The 25478-nt window shown below is 50.1% G+C and overlaps 2 protein-coding genes across 7 annotated transcripts; both read left to right on the top strand.

The window, feature by feature from the left end:
• The first annotated feature begins 295 nt into the window (after window positions 1-295).
• LOC126941927 (uncharacterized) lies at window positions 296-7262 on the top strand. Of its 2 annotated transcripts, XM_050768812.1 has the most exons (3): window positions 296-413; window positions 1647-1688; window positions 5459-7262. In XM_050768812.1, exons 2-3 carry the CDS (start codon window positions 1647-1649, stop codon window positions 6110-6112), a joined length of 696 nt encoding a protein of 231 aa, XP_050624769.1. In that variant the 5' UTR covers window positions 296-413; the 3' UTR covers window positions 6113-7262. The 2 variants fall into 2 exon arrangements, with proteins under 2 accessions (XP_050624769.1, XP_050624768.1); XM_050768811.1 differs by having other exon boundaries at window positions 296-1688.
• Window positions 5454-23716, top strand: CD22 (CD22 molecule). Of its 5 annotated transcripts, XM_050768719.1 has the most exons (14): window positions 5454-5500; window positions 9169-9224; window positions 9697-10077; window positions 12868-13173; window positions 14269-14535; window positions 14682-14945; window positions 17508-17765; window positions 17970-18233; window positions 18329-18592; window positions 21210-21306; window positions 21423-21498; window positions 21965-22083; window positions 22513-22597; window positions 22910-23716. In XM_050768719.1, exons 2-14 carry the CDS (start codon window positions 9191-9193, stop codon window positions 23039-23041), a joined length of 2547 nt encoding a protein of 848 aa, XP_050624676.1. In that variant the 5' UTR covers window positions 5454-5500; window positions 9169-9190; the 3' UTR covers window positions 23042-23716. The 5 variants fall into 5 exon arrangements, with proteins under 5 accessions (XP_050624676.1, XP_050624679.1, XP_050624678.1 ...); XM_050768722.1 differs by lacking the exon at window positions 9169-9224 and having other exon boundaries at window positions 5462-5500; XM_050768721.1 differs by lacking the exon at window positions 9169-9224 and having other exon boundaries at window positions 5462-5500; window positions 9703-10077.
• Window positions 23717-25478: the final 1762 nt, after the last annotated feature.

Here is a 25478-nt window from a genome sequence, read left to right on the forward strand (position 1 = left end):
CAAATGTCTGACGTTTGTTTCATGACCTTGCATATGATTTATATTCCATAGATATCTTGGTATATATATCTTGGTATATATTCCATAGATGCTTGAAAAGAAGGTGTATTATGCTATTGTTGGGTAGATAATTCCATGAATGTCAATTAGATGCTGTTGGTTGATGGTGTGTCATTGCGTTCTTATATATTCTTGTTGATATTCTGCTTGATTGTTCTATTGTTGAGAGAGAATATTGAAGTTCCCAATTATGTTTGTGAATTTGCCTATTCCTTTTTTTTTTTTTTTCAGATGGAGTCTCAGTCTGTCACCCAGGCTGGAGTGCAATGGTGCGATCTCAGCTTACTGCAATCTCCACCTTCTGAGTTCAAGTGATTCTCCTGCCTCAGCCTCCCAAGTAGCTGGGACTACAGGTGCTTACCACCATGTCTGGCTAATTTTTGTATTTTTAGTAGAGATGAGGTTTCACCACGCTGGCCAGGCTGGTCTCAGACTCCTGACTGCACCCACCTCGGCCTCCCACAGTGCTGGGATTACAGGTGTGAGCCCGGCTGCCTATTTCTCTTTTTATTTCTACTGGGTTTTACTTCATATATTTTTCAGCTCTGTTGTTTGGTGCATACATATTTAGGATGGTTATGTCTTCTTGGTGGATTGACTTTTCCCACATTATATAATGTCCATCTCTGGCCTTGGTAATTTTCTTTGCTCTGAAGTCTACTTTATCTGTTATTAATATAGCCACTCCTACTTTCTTTTGACTACTTTTTGCATGGTATATTTCCATTATATTTGAAGTTATTATTATTATTATTATTTTTGAGACAGGGTCTTGCTGTGTCACCCAGGCTGGAGTGCAATGGTATGATCTTGGTTCCCTGCAACCTCTGCCTTCCAGGTTCAAACAATCCTCTCACCTCAGTCTCCCGAGTAGCTGGGATTACAGGCATGCACCACCATGCCTGGCAAATTTTTTTTGTACTTTTAGTAGAGACAGGGTTTTGCCATGTTTGCCAGGCTGGTCTTGAACTCCTGGCCTCAAGTGATCCATCCACTTTGGCCTCCCAAAGTGCTGAGACTATAGGTGTGGGCCATTGCACCTAGCCTTCAAGCTATTTTCTTGTAAAGAGCATTTATTTAGGCCATTTACATTTAATGTAATCACTTATATGCTAAGGCTGATGCGTGTCATTTTATTTTTTGTTTTCTTTGATTCTTTTTTCTTTTCTCCAGCTTCTAGTGAGTTCCTGAACAGTTTTTTAGAATTCCATTTTGATTTATCTGTAGTGTTTTTGAGTATATTACTTTGTATAGCTTTTTTATAGGTTGCTCTAGGTATTACAATATACATAATTTATCAGAGTCTACTGGTTTCAACACTCTACCAGTTACTTCCCTTTACAACCCTTTTTCCTCTCCCATTTATAGGATAATTGCTTAAATATTTTATCTACATACACTGAGAACAGAATTAGACAGTGTTACAGTTTTTGCTTTGAGTGTCAAACGTAATTTAGAAAACTCTAGAGGAAAAGAAGAGTCTATTGTATTTACCCATAGGTTTGCTCTTCCAGAGGCAGGGGGTGGCAATGAAGGGTAAGCCTCTGTCACCAGAGACTTTACTGTACTTTCCCTTTTACTGTCAGATGCTACCAGGGTCCCTGAAGAGGGAAGATGTGAGGAAACAGGTAAAAACCATTTTTGTTCTTTTTTTGCATTCAACAAGTGTTCTTTCTTCCATCCCGGTATTCCAAGATTCTTTTTTAAAAAAATTACTTCCTTTCTGTTCAGGGAATTGCCTTTAGCCATAATTTTAGGGTAGGTCTGTGTTGAACAAAAATTCTCTTTGTTTTCCTTCGTTTGAGAATATCTCAATTTCCCCTTCATTCCTGAAGGGTATTTCCACTAGATACAGGACTGATTCCAGATTGACAGTTCTCTGAGCACCTGAAAAATATTGTGTCACTTTCTTATGGATTCCATAGTTTTTGATGAGAAACCCACTGTTATTTGAACAGTTTTCCTGGTATAGGTAATGTGTCATTTTTATGTGGTTGCTTTCAAGAATTTTCTCTGCCTCTTGTTTTTAGAAGTTTGACTATGATGTGTCTGGGCATGAATTTCTTTGGATTTATCCTGTTTGTGATGCACTTAGCTTCTTGAATCTGTAGACATATATTGTGCATGTATGTTGTCAAATGAAGACAATTTGCAGCCAATACTTCTTGGAATTTTTTTAAGGCCCACCCTCCTTTACCTCCCCTTCTGGGACTTCAGTGACAAAATGTTAGATCTTCTTTTATTATAGTTACACTTGTCCTTGAGGCTTTGTTCCATTTCCTTTCATCTATTTTCTTTCCATTGTTCAGAATGGGTAATTTCTATTGTTATCTGTTTTGTTTCACTGCTTCTTTCTTCTACACTCTCCATTCTGCTATTGAGCCAATCCATTATGGTTTTTATTTCAGCTCTTGTATTTTTTAGTTCTAAAGTTTCCATTTGGTTCTTCTTTATATTTTCTATTTCTTTGCTGATAATTTTTTATTACTTTATTTGTTTCAAGCACATTTATAATTTCTCAGTGAAACATTTTTATGATGGCTGCTCCAAAATCTTTGTCAGATTATTCTAACATCTGTGTCATCTTGATGCTTGTGCCTGTTAATTATCTTTTGTTACTCAGTCTGAGAATGCCTGATTCTTAGTATGACAAGTGATTTGCCATTGAAGTCAGGATATTCTGGGCACTGTTATAAGAGTCTGGATCTTATTTAAGTCTTTTGTCTTAGCGGGCTTCCCTTTATGCTGCTCCAGCGAAATAAAGTGGGGCACTGCCTCATTGCTTCCAGACAGGGATAAAAGTCCAGGTTCTCCATTCAGCCTTTCTTGAACCTGGGGGATTGGGAGAGATGAGGCCTCCATGTTATTGTTAGGTAGAAGTTCAGGTTCCCCACTAGGAATCCGTGACAACTCCCAGGCTGGGAGTGGGAAGGTTGCTTCATTACTGCTCCCTATGTGGCTTTCATTGACACTGTGTGTGGCAGAGAGAGAGAGTGGCGCTTGTTACCACTGAGTGGTGGCGAAAGTCCCAACTCTCCACTAGGCCTCCTCTGACACTACTCCAGTGGGGGTGGGGGAAAGCCCTCACTTCTGCATTGGGGTGGCAGTGGGTGTCCAGGCTGCCCACATGGTCTCCACCAACACCACACTGGGGGAGGGTGATCCCAGTAGGGGTGAAGGTCCCAGCTCCAACTCAGGCATCACTCCGACTGAGTATGGGAGTGGCCTAGGGTTCTTTGTTACAGCCTGGTGAGGGTGAAAGTCCAGGTTTCCCAGCCAGCCTTTGCTGACAGGGGTGAGGATGGAACTTGGCAGGAGCAGAGCAGGTATTGACTAAAAGACTCTGTCTTTCTACGATGCCCCTTTCCTTGTTCTTTGGCTAGAAAATCATAGTTTTGCTAGAACTTGTTTTGTTGGGACTTGTTTTATTTGTGCCCCTTGGCATTTTCAGTTGTTGGCTTCTTCAATATTCACCCGGAGATATATGAGGCAAAGAGAAATCCCAGGGAATTCACCACTGTTCCTTAAGTCCCGAGGTCCCTGACCAGTCTGCTTCTCTCCATCTTTCAGTCTTCTTATGCTTGTCTTATCATGTTCAAGGTTTTCAGTTATACTTGGCAGAATAAATAAATACATCTAGTCCATCTTTCCAGAATATCACTGCTTTTTGTTCATTTTATTTATTTATTATTTATTGAGACAAGGTCTTACTTTGTTGCCTGGGCTGGAGTGCAGTGGTGCTATCATGGCTTACTGCAGCCTTAAACTCCCAGGCTCAAGTGATCCTCCTGCTTCAGCCTCCCAAGTAGCTTGGACCACAGGCACGTGCCACCATGCCCAGCTACTTTTCATTTTTTGTTTTTGTTGGGTAGCTGCACAGAGTCTTGCTATGTTGCTCAGGTTGGTCTCAAACTTCTGGCCTTAAGCGATCCTCTTGCCTCGCTCTCCCAAAGCGTATTACAGGCATGAGCCACCACACCCAGCCCCATCGGTGCTTTTGGAAGAAGGTGTTCTTCCCTCTCTCTGTTTCCCTCCCTATGGCCAGCTGCCTGTAGAGGGCAGTGGTGCTGGAGTGAAGACCTCTCAGCGCATCCCTCATCATCTGTAAGATGTGCATGGCTTCCACTGCTATCTGTTCTGCTCCTGAGACACTCGCTGGCTACAAGATTATAAAAGTGATGAGGTTTCAGCCTCAAGACTCTCCATTCAATAACACTTCCTACAAGATATCTTTTTTTGTTTGTTTTGTTTTGTTTTGTTTGGAGACAGGGTCTGGCTCTGTCGCCCAGGCTGGAGTGCAACGGCACGATCTGCTTACTGCAACCTCAGCCTCTCAGGCTTAAGTGATTCTCCTGCCTTAGCCTCCTGAGCAGCTGAGACCACAGGCACCTGCCACCATGCCCAGCCAATTTTTGGATTTTTTTTTTTTTTTAGTAGAGATGGGGTTTCACCATGTTGCCCAAGCTGGTCTTGAACTCCTGAGCTCAGGCAATCTGCCCACCTTGGCCACCCAAACTGCTGGGATTACAGGTGTGACCACAGGCACAGCCACCATGCCCAGCCCTACAAGGTATCTTTTCGTTTCCTTCCTTTCTTTTTTTTTTTTTTTTTTTTTTTTTTTTTTGAGACAGAGTCTCACTCTGTCGCCCAGGCTGGAGTGCAGTGATGCGATCTCTTCTCACTGCAACCTCCGCCTCCTGGGCTCAAGTGATTCTCCTTCTCAGCCTCCTGAGTAGCTGGAACTACAGGCGCCTGCCAACACGCTCAGCTAATTTTTTGTATTTTTAGTAGGTACGGGATTTCACCATGTTGGCCAGGCTGGTCTCGAACTCCTGACCTCAAGCGATCCATCACCTCAGCCTCCCAAAGTGTTGGGATTCCAGGCATGAGCCACTGCTCCCGGCCAAGATATCTTTTTCCTCCTCAATATCTATGTGCTCCTCCCTCAACCTTTGGGGGCTTCAGTGTAGGTGGTCAGATTCCCCACCATTTATGCCTCTGATGAAAGGAGTGGAAATGGTAATAACTGGATGGTGTCACTAAACTACAAATACTTTCAGGTGGGCCTGTGCCTTTTTCAGCGGGCTCCAGTTCTCCTGCTTGACTTGAGTCATTCGCATTTCCTGAGAGCTGGGTAGAGGGGGAGTTGTGAAGGAGCCCATTCTGAAACTGATCTGATATTGCAAACCCACACACTGAAAGGAAGAACTGCCCATACATACTCGAGTCTTCCGATCTGACTCCGAGCCCGCATCCCCCTCATTCGTCTCTTTTCCCCACTCCCCAGATCATGATGCTACTTGGTCCCCCTCAGAGCCATAGAGAAGCAGGGGGTGTGGCCATGGAGGGGAAACCTCTGTCATCAGAGACTTTACTGTACTTCTCCTTTTGCTCTCAGATGCTGCCAGGGTCCCTGAAGAGGGAAGACACGCGGAAAGAGGTAAAAACCATTTTGCTTTTATTTTGCATTCAACAAGCAAATTATTATGGAACAGCAGTTATAGGCCAGGCATACCTCCCAGAGCTGGGAATACAGTGGGGACCTCCCTGGCTCTCTCTTACCTGTGTTACAACAGGTTGTAGACAGACCCCTGTCTTGAGCATCCTCCTTGTCAGGCCTGTTGAGTCTTCTGAGAGTAGGGTAGGTTACTGGATGCCTAGGAAGGAAGAAGGAGCCAGGGAGGCCGGCCCCAAGGTTCTGCAAGGCCCTCAACAGGCATGGACTGAGGAGGTCTGGACAGCATGGCCCTGTCCTGAGCCTCTGTGCATAATAACTGCTGTCCCTAACCTCCACCCCACCCTCAGCCTTCCAATTCCCGGGCCTGGGGCCCTACTCCTGTGCTCCAGAGACTCCTGGAGCTCCTTGAGGCAGCACACAGCCCTGCTCTGGAGACACTCATATCCCACTCATGCTGGGATGCTCCAGCCCGGCCCAGAGCAGGCTGTGGCTGGAGGGTGCCGGCAGAGGAGGGACGATGGCCCGGCTCCTGGAGGCAAGTGTTGGCTGCAGGAAAAGAGTCTATTCCGTCCCACAGCCCTTGTTACCCCTTAGGTAACCTTAAGGGGATTTCAGAGAACACTGGTCCTGCAACCCTGCAAAGTTTTTTATGGAACATGTAAAATAGATCCCATGGTCAAAGAAGTATGGACAATGTATTATACTATACTCTAATCTCCATATCTAGAGATTAATGGTGTAGATAGAGTTTCCTAAAACGTTTTTAAAGCCCTGCAGTAAAGAATCTTACTTAAGCCAGGTGCGGTGGCTCACACCTGTAATCTCAACACTTTGGGAGGTCAAGTTGGGGGGATCACCTGAGGTCAGGAGCTTGAAACCAGCCTGGCCAACATGGTGAAACCCCATCTCTACTAAAACAAACAAACAAACAAACAAATAAATCAGACAGGTGTGGTGGCACATGCCTGTAGTCCCAGCTACTCAGGAGGCTGAGGCAGGAGAATCACTTGAACCCTAGAGGCAGAGGATGCAGTGAACTGAGATCACACCACTGCACTCCAGCCTGGGTGACAGAAGAATGAGACTCTGTCTCAAAAATAATAATAATAATAATAATAATAATAATAATAATAATTTTACTTAACTCTTTAACCCTGCCTTTCTCAAGTGTACGTGACCTTGAAGACGTTTTTTGCATGTGACATTATGAGCACTTGCAGGGCTCATGTCAACTCTGCCTGGGGAATCTGCCTCAGCTTCAGACCCTGCACCCCAAATTCATGCTCAGGTCAAGCGAGACCCCCTTCCTGCTGTCCACAAGCAGCTTAGCTTTCCCTACACCCATGAACTGACACCTGGCAGCCCTCGGCATGAGCCGTGTGGCCCAAGGAGATAAACACAGAGAGAGAGAGGAACACTGATGCGTGGGAAATGTTGGCAGGTGAGTGGGAGGGACTTGGGTTGGTGCTGAGACCGGAGACACACTCTGCTGTCACATCCTTCGGGGTCCCCGGGGGCCAGCACGGAGGGCCACGATCATGTAAATTGGGACTTAAATTTAACTCTATGTAAATATAACTCTATGCAGAGGTCAGGGATGGTGGAGGATAAGCTCATTGCAGAGAAAGAGAGAAAGACGGGCAGCAATTACAGAACCTAACCCACAGATAGGTTTTGTTTGACCAGCTCTGCATATTTTTAGTTTGTGTATTTTTTCTTTTTTCTTTTCTTTTTTTTTTTTTTGTTTTTTGAGACGGAGTCTTGCTCTGTCGCCCAGGCTGGAGTGCAGTGGCGCGATCTCCACTCACTGAAAGCTCCACCTCCCAGGTTTACGCCATTCTCCTGGCTCAGCCTCCCATGTAGCTGGGACTACAGGCGCCCGCCACCTCGCCCGGCTAATTTTTGTATTTTTAGTAGAGACGGGGTTTCACCGTGTTAGTCAGGATGGTCAGGATCACCTGACCTCGTGATCTGCCTGTCTCAGCCTCCCAAAGTGCTGGGATTACAGGCGTGAGCCACCGCACCCGGCCTATTTTTTATTTTTTCAAGACAGGGTCTCGCCCTATTGCCCAGGCTGGAGTGCAGTGGGGAGATCACCATTCACTGCAGGCTTGACCTCCTGGGCTCAACTGATCCTCCCACCTCAGCCTCCTAATTAACTGAGACCACAGGTGTGTGCCACCATGCCTGGCTAATTTTTAAACTTTTTTTGTAGAGACGTGGTCTTGTTATGTTGGCCAGGCTGGTCTCAAACTCCTGACCTCAAGTAATCCTCCCACATTGGCCACTTCTCCTTGGTCTATTTTTCTTTTTAAGTAGGTCATTCCACTTAGAAGTTTAGCTTCTTACTTCTCTTACAGTGGAAGATCAGACAGTGCTGAGCTCAGGTTCTGTCTGGCAATAACTGACTAGAACTGAGGCAGCTACCACCTTTAGAGGAGGTACAACCTTTGTCCCCACTTGGTTGATTTACGTTTCCTACCTGGCCTGTGGGGCATTCTCCAGAGACCTTCCAGACCCCTCAAAATGCTCTCCTGGTGTCACACTTTATTTTTTGTTTTGTTTTTGTTCTGAGACAGGATCTGGGTCTGTCACCCAGGCTGGAGTTCAGTAGCACGATCTTGGCTCACTGCAACCTCCACTTCCTGGGTTCAAACAACTATCCTGCCTCAGCCTCCCGAGTAGCTGGGATTACAGGTGTGCGCCACCACGCCCAGCTAATTTTTTGCATTTTTGGTAAGATGGGGTTTTGCCATGTTGGCCAGGCTGGTCTTGAACTCCTGACCTCAAGTGATCTGCCTGCCTTGGCATCCCAAAGTATTGGGATTACAGGTGTTAGCCACTGCACCTGGCTCACCCATACTTTGTTACTGGTTTTAAAATTCCTTTTTGCCTGGTCTTTCAAACCAAGTTTTGACCATGTCTGTCCCTGAGTATAATCCTTGATGAGTAGCACCAGAGAGAGCTCCATGTTATCCGGGGCCTGGCATTCAAGGCACTCAGTGGTCTGGTGCCACTCAAAGCCTGCGAGCCAGGCAGGAAGTTTGTAAAATTAGAGATGGATGAATGGATGGATGGAAAAAAGGAAGCAAGGGAGGAAGGAAGGAAGAAAGGAAGGAGTTCTGCGAAGAGAGAGAAGCTGCCCTCACAGGGCTCTCAGTTTGAAGGAGAGGCACAGCATACCTAGAAAAAACTCCCGGCCAGGAGTGGTGGCTCACCCCTGTAGTCCCAGCACTTTGGGAGGCCGAGGCTGGCAGATCACCTGAGGTCAGGAGTTCAAGATCAGCCTGGCCAACATAGTGAAGCCCCATCTCTACTGAAAATACAAAAATCAGCCAGGCGTGGTGACACCTGCCTTTACCCAGCTACTTGGGGGGCTGAGGCCAGAGAAGTGCTTGAGCCTGGGAAGCAGAGGTTGCAGTGAGCGGAGATTGCACCACTGCACTCTAGCCTGGGAGACAGAGCAAGACTCTGTCTCAAAAAAAATGAAAGAACTCTGTGAGCATCTCAAATGCCACATCCCCATAATGCAACCAGACCCAGTCCTCCCAGATCTAGGGGAAGGGTCGGAGCTCAGTGGGTGAGCAAGAAAAGCCATGTGGAAGAAGTCAGTGGCCAGATGGCTCAAAGACAAACTCTCCCCTGCTCAGGCTTCCACCCAGACACGACACCATGCATCTCCTCGGCCCTTGGCTCCTGCTCCTGGGTAAGGACTGTGGCCTGGGCCAGTACTGGGGTTCTGGGATGTCAGTGGGCACTGGAGGAGGAGGAAAGACCCGGGCGGAGAGGCGTCAACATAGGGTAGGGTGGGGGTGGCAGTGTGTATAGATAGATGTACATACAAATATATATGTTTCCCATATATACATACGCTTCTCTCATTGCATCCTGCTGTCTTTGTGTATCTCTGTATTTCTCCCACTATCTTCAGAGAGAATTCTTTAGTTTTTGGAAAGCTCTCAGCTGGGTGCAGTGGCTCATGCCTGAAATGTCAGCACTTTGTGAGGCTGAGGTGGGAGGATCACTTGAGGTCAGGAGTTTGAAGCCAGCTTGGGCAACTTAGCAAGACCCCTATCTCTAAAAAGAATTAAAAATTAAACAAATTTTAAAATAAAGAATAATTTGTAAAAGAAGGCTCTCGTGCCCCCTCAGTAATGCTTTCTGATCACTGTGGTGAGTTCTAGAATACTTGGCTTTCTCTGACTCAAGTAAATGGAATATTGATCACCCTGGAACCATCTACGCCTGGGAGGGGGCCTGCGTCTGGGTCCCCTGCACCTACAGAGTCCTAGATGGTGCCCTGGAAACCTTCATCCTGTTCCACAATCCTGAGTATAACCAGAACATGTCGAAGTTCGAAGGGACCAGACTCTATGAAAGCACAAAGGATGGGAAGGTTCCTTCAGGGCAGAAAAGGGTGCAATTCCTGGGGAACAAGATTAACAACAACTGCACGCTGAGTATCCACCCAGTGCACGTCAATGACAGTGGTCAGCTGGGGCTGAGGATGGTGTCCAAGACTGAGAAATGGATGGAAGAAATACACCTCAATGTCTCCGGTAAGGCCTTCGGGGAGCAGGTCTTCTGCTCTGGGCAGGGGTGAGTGGGAGGCAGGAAATACCTGACTCCTGGCAGAGAGCTCACAAACCGAGCTTCCTGCAGAGCTCAGGCAGGGGACGCCAGCGGGTGACGATGGCGACGCATCAGCACTAGTCGGAGCTGCGGGACCTCGGATGTCCCATCTGACCCTCAGTTCCTGCCCCTCTGGGACCTGGATTCCAAGGTTGTCGGATCTCCTGATCTTTCTCTCTTTCTTTCTTACCGTGTATTTTTCAGCTTTTGTGACAAACTCGTGTTGGCCTTAGTACGGTAACCATCCAAGCACCGCATCCCTTTAGCGGGGTGGGTCTGCATGTAGCCAGCCTCAGCTCTCTCCCAGACTAGACTGCCCCCTTCAGACAGCGGGGTCTGAAGCTGCATCGCTCACCCTAAACTTAGGGCTGCTCAGAGCTCCCTATAGAGGAACCTGTATGTGGAACGGAGTAACCACACTCCCTGGGGCAGAGGCCCCAGACGTGTGTTTGATGAGTCAAATCCACCCCTACATGTGCAGTGCCATAACTGAACCTGTGTTATAAAAATCATAAAATATTTTTTAACTTTTTTTCTCTTCTTTTCCCCTTCCCCTTCCTTTCCCTTTTTATGAGACAGGGTCTTGCACTGTCGTCACCCAGGCTGGAGTGCAGTGGTGCGATCTCAGCTCACTGAAGCCTTGATCTCCCGGGCTCAAGCTATCCTCCCACCTCCAAAGTAGCTAGGGTCACAGGTGCATGCCACCATCCATGCCCGGCTAACTTTTTAATTTATTGTAGAAATGGGTCTTCCTATGTTGCCCAGACTGGTCTTGAACTCCGACCTCAAGCAATCCTCCTGCTTCAACCTCTCAAAGCATTGGGATTATAGGCGTGAGCCATCGCACCCGGCCTGATCTTCTGGTTTTTCAAGAGATGATGGAAATCTAGATTTTCCAGTGAAATCTCTCAGTGTGTTAATGTTCATGGCAAGTTCTCATGAGCTCTTCAAGGTTAGATGACACTGTTGTCGAACCCCACAGGCCAGGTTTGAGCTCCCGATGCGTAGTCAGCCAAACACTGACACATCAGTGCTTAGAAGCTAAGAAAGGATTATTTAATTTAACCAAAGCGAGGGGACAGAAGAGAGAAACTCTCAAATCTGACCCGACTTTGAGCGTTACTGGGGGCTTTTATGAATAAAGTAGGTGTGCAGCAGGTGACCTCCTGATCATTAAAGCTGTTGTGTCTCTCGGCTCATCAAATTTCTGGATGTCATCAAGGAGGTCTGTGTGACCTAAGGATCATTGTTCTTTGAAAGAGAGACAAGTTCATTTATCTTGCAGGCAGCTGCCGGGGGGTCAGGATGTAAGTTAAACAATTATTAGTGAATTAATGGTTACCTGCTACTGAAATGACCAAATGTAACTAATCTTGCATGGAGGAAGAAAAGGACAAAGAGAAAAGAAAAGAAGCAAAACGAACATCTTACAATTTGTATAACATAAGTTCAGCCATAGCACTGCATATGTAGGTGTGGCTTTGACCCATGAAACACAGGTGTGAGGGGCCCCTGCCATAGGGAGTGTGGGCACTCCGTTCCACACCGTTTCCTGGATGGGCAGTTCTAAGCAGCCTTAAGTTTGGGGTGAGCAATGCAGTTTCAGACTCCGCTGTCTGAAGGAGGTGGTCCAGCCTTGGGGAGAGCTGAGGCTGGGTGCACACAGACCCACCCCACTAAAGGAATGCGGTGTTTGGATGGCTGCAATACTGAAGGAAGCCATGAAACCAACACAGGTTTGTCAAAGCTGAAAAGCCTGTGAACTAAACTGATAAAATTCACTTAGAGGTGGTGGGAATAGAACTTTGCAGTCATTCAGAAAGCAGACATCTGGCAATGAGAATGAAAAAAGAGTGGATTACAGTTCCCAAGGAGGTTTAGTGTGGTCAAGGCCTTTCAGAGAGGATTTCAGGTGAGCAAAAGTGATTCAAAGTGGAGAAAAGCAGGACTGGGCTGGGTGCAGTGGTTTCCGCCTCTAACCCCAGCACTTTGGGAGCCTGAGGTTGGAGGATCGTTTGAGCCCAGGAGTTTGAGACTAGACTGGATAACATGGAAAGACCCTGTCTCTACAAAATGTTTAAAAAACTAGCTAGGTGTGGTGGCACATGCCTGTAGTCCCAGTTACTCAGGGGGCTGAGGTGAGAGGATTGCTTGAGCCTAGGAGGTCAAGGCTACAGTGAGCTAGGATTGTGCCACTGCACTCCAGCCTGGGTGTCAGAGCAAGACCCTGTCTCTAAAAAAAATCGAGGCCGGGTGTGGTGGCTCACACCTGTAATCCCAGCACTTTGGGAGACTGAGGCAGGAGGATCACTTGAGGTCAGGAGTTCAAGACTAGCCTGGCCAACATGGCGAAACCCTGTGTCTACCTAGAAATACAAAAAGTTAGCTGGGCGTGGTGGTGGGCACCTGTAATCCCAGCTACTTGGGAGGCTGAGGCAGGAGGATCACTTGAACTGGGGAGGTAGAGGTTACAGCGAGCCAAGATCACGCCACTGCACCCCAGCCTGGGTGACAGAGGGAAACTTCATCTCAAAAAAACAAAACAAAACAAAAACAAAAACAAACAAACAACAACAAAAAAAAGGCAGGACTGGAGAGAGGTGGAATGAAGTGGCAAGGGGTTCCTGAGGGGTGATTTGGGACAGGACATCTAAAGCCAGGTGTACGCTCACATCTTCAGTCCCCCAGGCTCCAGCGTGGACTCTGTTCTTTTGCAGAAAGGCCTTTTCCACCTCGTATCCAGCTCCCTCCAAAACTTCAAGAATCCCAGGAAGTCACTCTGACCTGCTTGCTGAATTTCTCCTGCTATGGGTATCAGATCCAATTGCAGTGGTTACTAGAGGGGGCTCCAATGAGGCAGGCTGCTGTCACCTCGACCTCCTTGAGCACCAAGTCTGTCTTCACCCGGAGCGAGCTCAAGTTCTCGCCACAGTGGAGTCACCATGGGAAGATCGTGACCTGCGAGCTTCACGATGTGGACGGGAAGGTCCTCTCCGAAGACACGGTGCAGCTGAACGTGAAGCGTGAGTCTCCCCGACGTGTCTATGGGAAGGGCAAGGTCTGTGTCACCTTCTCCCCAACCCTGCAGGGGGCACACACCCAGTGCACCGAGAAGCCTGCACAGACGGTGGCATCCTCCAACCTCGGTCACGCCGCCCTGGTGTTTTGGGAAACAGATTTGCTTTAGCCTAACAGAATAAAACGGTCCATCCTCAAGCCATGACATGATTTGGGGATTATCTGGTTAGGTCTTTTTGTTCCCCTCTTGGTGGAGATTTTTTTTCGCATCATTATCTTGTGCCTCATTCATTCAATAAATATATATCACGAACCTACTAGGCACCAGGCCTTATTACGGCTGCCAGTGGGGGGCACAGGGTGGGGGGCAGGGTACAGCAGTGAGCAAAGCTCTTGCCCCACACGGAGCCGGCACTGCAGTGAAAGAGACAGACAACAAATGGATTAACAAAGAAATACACAGCATGAGCCAAGACATTAGAATATGGAACAAAGCAATGTTAACAAAGAAATATACAACACTATTGTAGGTAGTGATATGTGTGTTAGGGAAAAAATAAGGCCGGGAGAGGGGAGTGATGGAGAGAGACCTCTCTAAGAAGGTGAGCACTTAAGCTGACTGGAATGGAGGAAGGGGCTGAGGCCAGCAAATATTTGCGAGAGGAGGATTTCAGGGAAAGAGCAGAGCAGGTTCAAAGCTTTGAGGCAGGAGCTGGGAGTGGGAGGACCTCAGAGGCTGAAGTTCACGGCCTCTGAGGGCCACATGGTAGGACAGGAGGCAGGAGATGGAGCAGGACTCTGGATCCCGACGGCTGAGGTGAGGGTTTGGGATTCTATGCAAAGCACGGAAACCACTCATGGTTTCCAGCAGAATTGGTGAGGTCTGGTGGATGGTGTTAGGAACCCTGCGTGCTGCTGGTGGAGACTAGCAGGTAGAGGAAGTGGGAGGGGGAAGCTGAGAGCCGAGTTAGGAGGCCGTGACCATCACCTGGGTGAAGGGACTGGCAGGTCACCACTTTGTCAGAATAAAAGCACTTTCCACACCCTCCGCCCTCTGAGAATTCCCCGCCCCCTCCCTGACTGCCCCTCTGCTCCTTCAGACACCCCAAAGTTGACGATCGAGGTCACTCCCAATGAAACCATAGTGAGGAAGGGGGACTCTGTGACCATGACCTGCAAGGTCAACAGCAGCAACCCGGAGTACACGACGGTATCCTGGCTCAAGGATGGCATCCCGCTGAAGGAGCAGAATACACTCATGCTAACCCTGCACGAAGTGACCAAGTCCCAGACTGGGAGGTACTGCTGTAGGGTCTCCAATGACGTGGGCCCGGCAACGTCGGAAAAAGTGTTCCTGCAAGTGCAGTGTGAGCCCCTCGCAGCTGGGGATGGGCCAGGCAGGGAGGTAGCAGGGGTGGACCCGGAGAGGCAAGCTACGGGGGCTCTCAGGACCGTGTGCACAGATTGGGGGTGCTCTCCTCACCCCTCCACTCACCTCTGCCCCCTCTTCCAGATGCCCCGGAACCTTCCAGGGTTCAGATCTCCCAGTCACCGGCTGTGGAGGGAAGTGAAGTCAACTTTCTTTGCATATCACCAGCCAATCCTCTTCCAACAAATTACACGTGGTACCACAATGGCAAAGAAGTGCAGGGAAGGACAGAGAAGCAATTCCAGATCCAAAAGATCCTCCCCTGGCACGCTGGGACTTATTCCTGTGAGGCGGAAAACATTCTTGGTATTGGAGAGAGGGGCCCGGGAACTGAGCTGGATGTCCAGTGTGAGTAGCCACAAAGTCTCTGGTTCTAGGGAGAGAAGATGGATGGGGAAGGCGGAAGGCAGATGGGGTGCAGGGCATTCTAGGGTCCTAGAGTCAAGAGCAAGGAGCAGCCAGAGTCTCCTGACCTGTAAGCTTCTCAGGGCAGGGGCTCTGTTGTTTGTTGCTGTTCACAGCTGTGTGCCTAGCTCACGGAGAGTGCTCGGTAGATGCTTGGGTTTTTTTTTTTTTTTTTTTTTTGGTTTGTTTGTTTTTTTGAGATGGAGTCTCGCTCTGTCACCCAGGCTGGAGTGCAGTGGTGTGATCTTGGCTCACTGCAAGCTCCGCCTTCCCGGGTTCACGCCATTCTCCTGCCTCAGCCTCCTGAGTAGCTGGGACTACAGGCGCCCGCCACCACGCCCGGCTCATTTTTTATATTTTTAGTACAGATGGGCTTTCACTGTGTTAGCCAGATCTCAACCTCCTGACCTCATGATCCACCCGCCTCGGCCTCCCAAAGTGCTGGGATTACAGGCGTGAGCCACCGCACCCAGCCTGTAGATGCTTGTTGAATGAATGAGGCCAGGTGCAGTGGCTCACACCTGCAATCCCAGCTCTTTGGGAGGCTGAGGCAGGAGGGTCTCCTGAACTCAGGAGTTTGAAACCAGCCTGGGCCACACATCGAGATACCATCTCCACAAAAAAATACAAAAATTAGCTGAGCATGGTGGTGCGTGCTGGTGGTCCCAGCTACTGGGGAGGCTGAGGTGGGAGAATTGCTTGAGCCCAGGAGGTCGAGGCTGCACAGTGATCTGTGTTCCTGCTACTGCACTCCAGCCTGGGTGACAGAGCAAGACCTGGGTCTCAAAAAGAAAAAGAAAAAGAAAAAGAAAAAGAAAATGCTGGGACTGGGATTATAGGTGTGAGCTGGGCATGATGACTCACACTTATAATCCCAGCATTTTGGGAGGCCGAGGTGGGCAGATCACTTGAGGCCAGGAGTTCGAGTCCAGCCTGGGCAACATGGTAAAATCCCATCTCTACAAGAAATTAGCCTGGCATGGTCATGTACGCCTGTAGTCTCAGCTACCCAGGAGGCTGAGGTGGGAGGATCACCTGAGCCTGGAAGTCGAGGCTGCAGTGAGCTGGTGATTGAACCACTGCACTCCAGCCTGGATGACTCAGTGAGAACTTGTCTCAAAAAAAAAAAAAAAAAAAAAGAAAAGAAAAGAAAAGGAAAGGAAAAAAAAAAAAAAGAAGGATTGACCAGGCATGTGGCTCACGCCTGTAATCCTAGAACTTTGAGAGGCCAAAGTGGGCGGATCACCTGAGGTCAGGAGTTCGAGACCAGCCTGGTCAACATGGCGAAACCCTGTGTCTACTAAAAATACAACAAATTAGCTGGGTGTGGTGGCGGGCACCAGTAATCCCAGCTACTCGGGAGGCTGAAGCAGGAGAATCGCTTGAACCCAGGAGGCAGAGGTTGCAGTGAGCCGAGATCAGGCCACTGTACTCTAGCCTGGGGGATAGAGTGAGACTCTGTCTCCAAAAAAAAACAAAGAATAATTAACTGCAAGATACCAGGACTCCATGAGGGACACAAACAGAGACTTAGCCAACCTAGGCAGTGCCTGAGTCTTAAAAGAGGTCTTGAAATTTTTGATAAAAACTGGGGCAAACTGTCTCATTACCTCTCCATTGTGAGACCCTCTTTAACACAGTGAATCTTGTCACCGAGTAGGGCACAGGACAAAAAAAAAACGCATAGGCTTCATCCTTGGACCCTGAGATGTCATATGTGCTAACGGGACAGGGTGCCCAAATCCTGAGCATCTCAGACAGTTGGATGTGCAACTGCAACAGCCGCAGCGATGTTTGTGGAGTGTTTGCCACACGCCACACTCTGCTCAAAGGGCATTGTCTCATTTCCTTCTTGAAACAATTCCCAGGAGGTTAGGAACTCTCAGGACTCACCCCCCACCTACCCTCCGTGGCCTTTTGTTTTTGAGATGGAGTCTCCCTCTGTTGCCCAGGCTGGAGTGTAGTGGCTTGATCTCTGTTCACTGCAACCTCCACCTCCCAGGTTCAAGCGATTCTCTTGCCTCAGCCTCCTAACTGGGACTATAGACATGTACCACCATGCATAGCTGATTTTTAAACTTTTTAGTAGAGACGGGGTTTTGCTGTGTTGGCCAGGTTGGTCTAGAACTCCTGACCTCAGGTGATCCGCCCGCTTCGGCCTCCCAAAGTACTGAGATTACAAGTGTGAACCACCGTGCCCGGCCTCAGGACCCCGTTTGACAGATGCATAAACTGAGACCCGCAGCCCATGCCCGTGCACCTCTCGGCAGCCGTCTGGCTTCAGCACTGTGCCCCGAACCCCTGCACCAAACCACAGCCAGGCCAGAGAGCCAGGGCAAGGTTTCTGTTCTTGCACAGATACAGGAAGGAAGCACAAGCCCCCCTTAGATTAATTTAGGACCTGTGCAGATGCCCGGGACAGGTAACGGGAGAAGAGGGAGCAGGAGGGAAGAGGTACTATGGACAGCTGGCTTTTCTTTACTCACCTCTCCGGCTTTCTTCCAGATCCTCCCAAGAAGGTGACCATGGTGATTGAAAACCCCACGCCGATTCGAGAAGGAGACACGGTGACCCTTTCCTGTAACTACAGTTCCAGTAACCCCATTGTTAACCACTATGAATGGAGACCCCGTGGCGCCTGGGAGGAGCCATCGCTTGGGGTGCTGAAGATCCAAAACATTGGCTGGAACAACACAGCCGTCGCCTGCGCAGCTTGTAACAACTGGTGCTCGTGGGCCTCCCCTGTCACCTTGAATGTCCTGTGTGAGTCTCTGGGCTAGGCAGGGGGATCTGGGAGGTGTCCCGGCTGGGATGAGGGGAAGAAGGGGACGAGGCCAGAGCCTGGGCCAGTGTCTTCAAGAGAATTGAGGGGCAGGAGCCCAGCCTCAGGGCCAAGGGGAGGGGAGGCCTGGGGACAGCAAAAGGAACAGGGAGCGGAGAGGTCAGCTTGGGACCCTTGCCCTCCAGATGCCCCCCGAGGCGTGAGGGTCCGGAAAATCAAGCCCCTTTCTGAGATTCACTCTGGGAACTCGGTCAGCCTCCAATGTGACTTCTCAAGCAGCCACCCCAAAGAAGTCCAGTTCTTCTGGGAGAAAAATGGCAGCCTTCTGGGGAAAGAAAGCCAGCTGAATTTTGACTCCATCTCCCCAGAAGATGCTGGGAGTTACAGCTGCTGGGTGAACAACTCCATAGGACAGACGGCGTCCAAGGCCTGGACACTCGAAGTGCTGTGTGAGTTGGGGCCAGAGGCTGGGAGTGGAGCAGAGCGGGGACCAGTGGCCTGCCTGGTGGTGACTTTGCACCCCCTCCCCCTGCCCGCCATGCAGATGCACCCAGGAGGCTGCGTGTGTCCATGAGCCAGGGGAACCAAGTGATGGAGGGGAAGACGGCAACCCTGATCTGTGAGAGTGACGCCAACCCTCCCGTCTACAGCTACGCCTGGTTTGACTGGAATAACCAAAGCCTTCCCTACTCCAGCCGGATGCTGAGATTGGAGCCGGTGAAGGTCCAGCACTCCGGTGCTTACTGGTGCCAGGGGACCAACAGAGTGGGCAAGGGCCACTCGCCTCTCATCACCCTCACCGTCTACTGTAAGGCCTCTTCCTGCTCTTGTTCTTGGTGGTGACCTTCTTTCCTTCTTTCTTCCTTTTTCTTTCTCTCTTTCTTTCTTTCTCTTTCTTTCTTCTTCCTTTCTTCCTTTCTCTTTCTTTCTTTTCTTTCTTCTTTCCTTCTTTCCTTTCTTTTCTCTTCTTCTCCTTCTTCTTCTTCTTCTTTTGACTCCTTCTCCTCTTCCTCCTCCTTCTTCTTCCTCTTCTTCTTCCTCTTCTTCTGCTTTCTCCTCCTCCTCCTCTTTCTTCTTCTTCTCTTTCCTTCTCCTTCTTCTTATAGAGACAAGGTGTTACTCCGTCACCCAGGCTGGAGTGCAGTGGCATAATGACACCTCACTGCAGCCTCCAATTCCTGGGTTCAAGCAATCCTTTTGCCGCAGCCTCCTGAGTAGCTGGGACTATAGATATGTACCACCCGGCCAATTTTTACATTTTTGTAGAGATGGGGTCTTACTATGTTTCCTACGCTGGTTTCAAACTCCTGACCTCAAGTGACCCTTCTGCCTCAGCTTCCCAAAGCCCTTGGATTAGAGGCATGAGCCACTGTGCCCTTAGTTCCTCCCTGTTTCCTCTCAGGTTCCGCTCTGGCCCTGTCTGCTCCTGTGACTTCCCCAAAAGCCTTCCAGACCAGCTGGCCCCTTCTTCCCCACCTCACTGTCCGCTTTCCCATTCACACCCCTTGCTCCAGGCCACCTGCCACTGTGCTGGAGAAGTCATCCTGTCCTGCGTCATCAGTCTCTCTCTTTTTCTACCTCCCCTGCAGTCTCTCCTGCCTCCGTCTAGGGTCCCCTCTCAGGCTGCTCCACCTTCCAGATGTCCTGAGCGCCTACTGAGTCCCTGTCTCTCTCTCTCTCTCTCTCTCTCTGACTACTCTGTCTCTCTCAGCCCTGACAACCTCCTTGTTTTTATCTTTTAAGATGTAAATGATTTTTTTTTTTTTTGAGACAGAGTCTCACCCTGTTGCACAGGCTGGAGTGCAGTGGCACAATCTCAGCTCCTGCAGCCTCGACCCCCTGGGCTCAAGTGATGCTCCTGCCTTGACCTCCAGAGTAGTTGACTTGAGTGATTTTTAAACAGATCATACAAGCACACGGTAAAAAAATAAAATGTAAGCATGAAAGGGTAAATAGTGGAAAGGCAGATGCGGCTCACTCTTGATCCCCAAGGACTCTTATCCCCACCAAAGGTCCTCACTGCACACAGTCATCCCATCTCCCCCCAGGGGTATTTTTCATACACACAATTCACATACAGAGGTCTGTGCACATACGCCCTTCCTCGTGACACAGACGAGGCAGAGCTCACACTTTGCCCAGGAATTTTCTTTGCTTTTTTCCATGTAATAATACTGCTTGGACATTGTTCTGTATCTATGCATACACAGAGTGTCTAAAGTCTGGAGCCTGGGCATGGTGGTTCATGTCTGTAATCGCAACACTTTGAGGGGCCGAGGTGGCAGGATCACTTGAGCCCAGGAGTTCGAGACCAGCCTGGGCAACATAGCCCATACCTCATAGCAAGACCTCATCTCTACAAAAAATACCAAAAAATTTTTTAAAAAATAAACAAACAAAACAATAACAACAACAGAAAAGAATCTGGAAGCATAGGAAACATATTTAATTAATTCATTGTACTTTTTCAGATTAATAATTGGAAACATGGCCTTAAATTGAGGGAACCTGGCCAGGCACAGTGGCTCATGCCTATAATCCCAGCACTTTGGGAGGCTGAGGTGGGTGGATCACTTGAAGCCAGGAGTTCGAGACCAGCCTGGCCAATGGTAAAACCCCATCTCTACCAATAATACAAAAATTAGCTGGGTGTGCTGGTGCGCACCTGTAGTCCCAGCTACTCAGGAGGCTGAGGCCGGAGAATCACTTGAACCCGGGAGGTGGAGGTTGCAGTGAGCCAAGATCTCACCACTGCATTCCAGCCTGGGCAAAAGAGCGAGACTCTGTCTCGATCAATCAATCAGTCAATCTAGGGAACCATCACCAGCACAACTGAAGGCCAAAGGAAAATATCTGGAACATGTTATCAGAAATCTAACAGACACATCCCATCATATAAAACCATTGTTCCCTGGGTGTCCCCTCTGCAGACAGCCTGACAGCCTCCTCTTTTTCCCAGGGCCATGGAGTCCTCGCATATGAAGGTTGCATACGTCCTCCTCCCAGTGCCCTCTTCAGGGCCTAGGTCTGCAGCCTCTTGTTTTGGGCATGCTTGCAAGGACAGTTGCAAGATGCATTCCCATGTGGAATTGCTGGGTGGAAGACAGGTGCATTTTCAGAGCTGATCACACAGCCATACTGCTGTGAAGAGCTGCACCCATTCATGCGAGTGTGGGTCACAGGCTCTGGGCGTGCCGTGCCTGTGGGAAAAGCAGCTCCTCAGGAGAATTAGTGCCTTCCTCCTAAAGGGAGGCCCAGAGCAAGCAGGGGCCGGTGTCACCCTCTTCCTCTGCACCCCTGTCCCATGCATGCAGGGGAGAAGAACAAGTCTGGCTGTGGAGAGAAGTCCAGGATGCCTTCCAGGCAAAGGCTGCCAGGCAGAGCTGGCCTCTCAGCTGATTAAGGTCTCTCCTTTCTCCACCCAGATAGCCCGCAGACCATTGGCAGGCGAGTGGCTGTGGGACTCGGGTCCTGCCTGGCCATCCTCATCCTGGCAATGTGTGGATTCAAGGTCCAGCGACGGTGAGCTCCTGCTGCCCCCCACCACCTCCTCTTTCCGTTGGCAGAGACCCGTGTCCATCTCGAAGCCTCCAGCCTGTGGAGTCCCTGACCCTCACACCTGTGCTTTTATTTCTCAGTTGGAAGAGGACACAGAGCCAGCAGGGGCTTCAGGAGAATTCCAGTGGCCAGAGCTTCTTTGTGAGGAACAAAAAGGTAGGATGGAGCTGGGTGCGGTGGCCCATGCCTATAATCCCAGCACTTTGGGAGGCTGAGGCAGGTGGATCACCTGAGGTCAGGAGTTTGACACCAGCGTGGCCAACATGGTGAAACCCCGTCTCTACCAAAAATATTTTAAAAATTAGCCGGGCGTGGTGGTGCACGCCTGTAATTCCAGCTACTCAGGAGGCTGAGGCAGGAGAATCGCTTGAACCCGGGAGGCGGAGGTTGCAGTGAGCCAAGATCGCGCCATTGCCCTCCAGCCTGGGTGACAGACTGAGACTCTGCCCCCCACCACCAAAAAAAAGGATAGGCACGAGGCAGACCGTGAAGCTGAGTGGGGAAACAAGGTGAAGGAAGGAGATAAAATGTCCTCTGGGGAGACCTGGGCTGTCAGAGGCCAGGGAAGGGGACGAGGGTTGGGTAACAGGTGGTTAGCACTTCACCCTCGTCTCCCTCCCAGGTTAGAAGGACCCCCCTCTCTGAAGGTCCCCACTCCCTGGGATGCTACAATCCGATGATGGAAGATGGCATTAGCTACGCCACCCTGCGCTTTCCCGAGACGAACACACCACGAACTGGGTACTGAGGGTACCAGGAGGGTGACCCTGCACCCTGGGAGGGAGGCGGGAGGAAAAGCTCTTGTCTCGCCTGCCCTCTGTGCCAGGCCCATGCCAGGCACCCTGATACATGCACTGCCTCATTCTGGCTCCGTAACAAACCTCTGGGTAAGGGCCAGTCTCCGGAAGTGGACCTGCTTCTTCAAGTCAGCAGCGCACATGCCCAGTCCGTTCTTATCACAAAGGTCAAGACCTCGTGATACACACCCACGCCTACTCCCTGCACACACATTTGCACGAGCTCCTGCTGTGAGCTTTGGGCACTGGGGAGGCCTCAGGTTTTACATAAGGGGCTGAGGTTGGGGTGCTGTTGGGGGCTCTGGGTGTTGAGAGGGAGGAGAGTTCATGGGAGATGCTTCATACGTGGTCATCTGTCTGCCCTCTCTCTCAGAGATGCAGAGACCTCCGAGCTACAGAGACCTCCCCCAGACTGCGATGACACAGTCACTTATTCAGTGTTGCAGAAGCGTCAGGTGGTAAGGAGGGTGGGGCTGTGGAAGGCTGGGGACAGACGCCTGGCTTCAGCGGTGGGTCCCACATAGGAAGGACTTGGGTAGGCATCCATCGTGGCAGAGGTTGGGTGTTGGAGACGGTTGCTCTGGCAGAGCGGGTCAGAGCCAGGCAGGTACCTCTGGGTCCTGGATACTGGCCACAGCCAGTTTCCTGACACGAGGACGCCCGCCTGGGCTTTTGGAGCCCCGGGTGGAATGAAGGAGAGAATGCAGAGAAAAGCAGCGGTGGAGGCTGGCGACAGCGGGGCCAGGCTGACCACCACGTGGTTTTCTCAGGGCGACTATGAGAACGTCATTCCAGATTTTCCAGAAGATGAGGGAATTCATTACTCAGAGCTGATTCAGTTTGGGTTCGGGGAGCGGCCTCAGGCACAAGAAAATGTGGACTATGTGATCGTCAAGCACTGACACCGGACGGACTGCGGCGGAGGCGCTGGGGGCAGCAGGGGCCAGGGAAGTCCCAGAGCTTCCCCAGACACCACCACATGGCTTCCTCCTCCGCGCATGCGCATGCGCGCACGCCACACCACACACACCACACACACCACACACATGCTCACTGTGGAGAACCTTGTGCCTGGCTCAGAGCCAGCCTTTTCGGTGAGGGTAACCCCAACACTCCAAAGCTCCTGTCCCTGTTCTGTTCCACCCAGCTCCTTGCTACCCAGAAACCCATCTAAACACCTGCCCTGACATGCACACCTCCCCCTGCCCCCACCACGGCCACTGGCCACCCCCACCCCCAGCAGCTTGTGTCCCTCCTGGGATCTGCTTGTCATCATTTTTCCTTCCCTTCTACATCTCTCTGGTCCCCTACCCCTGATCTGACATCCCCAGTCACAAATACTATGCCCAGTTTCTGCCTCTGGGGGAGAGCCCAGAAAAGGACAGAAATGAAGTAGGAAAGGGCCCGGTTCTGGCCTGGCTTCCCCTCTGGAAGTGAGGCATTGCACAGGGAGGCGTACATAACAGCAGCCCCTTGACTCCAAGGACTCCGGGTTTGAGACGGACACACTGGTATGGATTAACATGCCATGGAGACAGAGCTCACAATAAAAATGGCTCAGATGCCACTTCAAAGAACCAGCGAACGCTTTTCAGTCTGTGGAGTCAGAGTGGGGATGAGGAGAGGGGAAAGGCTTCACGGGGCCTGGGGAGAAGGAAATGGAGTCACCGTGGTTTAGTGATCAGACCAGCAGATTAGAGAGTCTGGTGTCTTGTTAGGAAAAGCATACTGGCTCTGCAGGCAGACAAGCGTGAGAGCTTGAATCTTGATTCTTTGGCTTAACTAGCCCGGTGATCTTGGCAGGGTTCACCAGCTTGCCTGAGCCTCGTTTTCTCCATCTGTAAAGTGGAGAGGGAGAGACCACTGCCTACCACGCAGGTGGCCCACGATAGGAAGTGAGGCATCGTCTTATATATGCTGGAGCCACACTGAGACCCAGCACAGAAACTGAAAGTCCCCCAGAAAACAAACCCCCGTCCTTTATTTGCATTTCTCAAAGAATGTGAAAAGGGGAAGCCAGTTCAAATCGGCTCTTCCCAAAAGTGACGCTACTCAGTTCTTGCACAACCCATAGCTGCCAGAGAAAGTCCTGAAGACCAGCCACCCTGAGAAACCTCACAGCTTATCTGTCGTTCAAGGTCCTCTGCACCCGTTCCCTAATTCTCTTCACTGATTCAGACTTTCCAGTTAGGTGCCCCAGCTCCCCTCTCGCTTCTCAGGTTTGATCTTTCTCCACCCATTCACCTGCTTCGGCAAAGGGGCCCATTCTCCTTAGAGGGCAGGGGTGTGATTATCTGACCATCAAGGAGATCGGCTCCTGGCATGTGGCAGGTTTCCCCAAACTGCCACCTTCCTTTCCCATCCTCCTTTCCCTCCCATCTCTGCTCAGTACCTGGATGGTAACTCTAGGAATTATGGTGCAGGGAGGCCTTGATCTCCCCATCAATCCACTTTGTCCCTTGTTTGATTTCTCATGAGCACCATTAACTTTTCTGGAGGCAGGTGAGACTTTAAGAACTATTTAAAGGCCAGGCGTGGTGGATCACGCCTGTAATCCCAGCACTCTGGGAAGCCGAGGTAGGCGGATCACCTGAGATCAGGAGTTCAAGACCAGCCTAGCCAACATGGCAAAATCCTCTCTCTACCAAAAATACAAAAATTAGCCGGGCATGGTGGTTCCCACCTGTAATCTCAGCTACTTGGGAGGCTGAGGCAGGAGAATCGCTTGAACCCGGGAGGTGAAGGTTGCGGTGAGCCAAGATCACACTACTGCACTCCAGCCTGGGTGACAGAGCAAGAGTCCGTCTCAAAACAACAACAACAACAACAACAACAACAACAACTGTTTAAATGAGACAGGGAGGGTGTTGGGGTGTCTGTGCCCAAAATGAGGTCTGATGTCATTCAACCCTTTTTTCATTTACTCGGCACACAGATACTGAGCACCTGGAAATGCACCCAGTACAGAGCCAGTTGTTAGGGCACCAAAAAGATAAGGCATAGGACCAACCTTGGGGATCTGTAGTCTAGGGCTGCCAAGGGTTTTTAAGGCAAGACCCCCTGAAGGGAGCTGAGGCAGTCCTAAGCCTGAAGGGCCTGGCTCAGGCTCCCTGGCAACCATCGAGCGTCTTCCCCTTCCCACCCTGTCCCTCAGCACAGCTGCTGACATAAACCTACTACATGGCTGATTGACCATGAGATGTGGCCATCAATAGACATTGCTGAAGCATGAAGAACAGGTGCCCAGGAAGCTGGGCGGCCAGGACTCCAGATGCAAGCCGCTGCCCTCCACAACCCCAGCTCTCACCGTCCTCCCAGGGTCCAGATAATGGATCGTGC

This window comes from Macaca thibetana, chromosome 19 (assembly GCF_024542745.1).
Source record: "Macaca thibetana thibetana isolate TM-01 chromosome 19, ASM2454274v1, whole genome shotgun sequence".
Lineage (NCBI taxonomy): Eukaryota > Metazoa > Chordata > Mammalia > Primates > Cercopithecidae > Macaca > Macaca thibetana.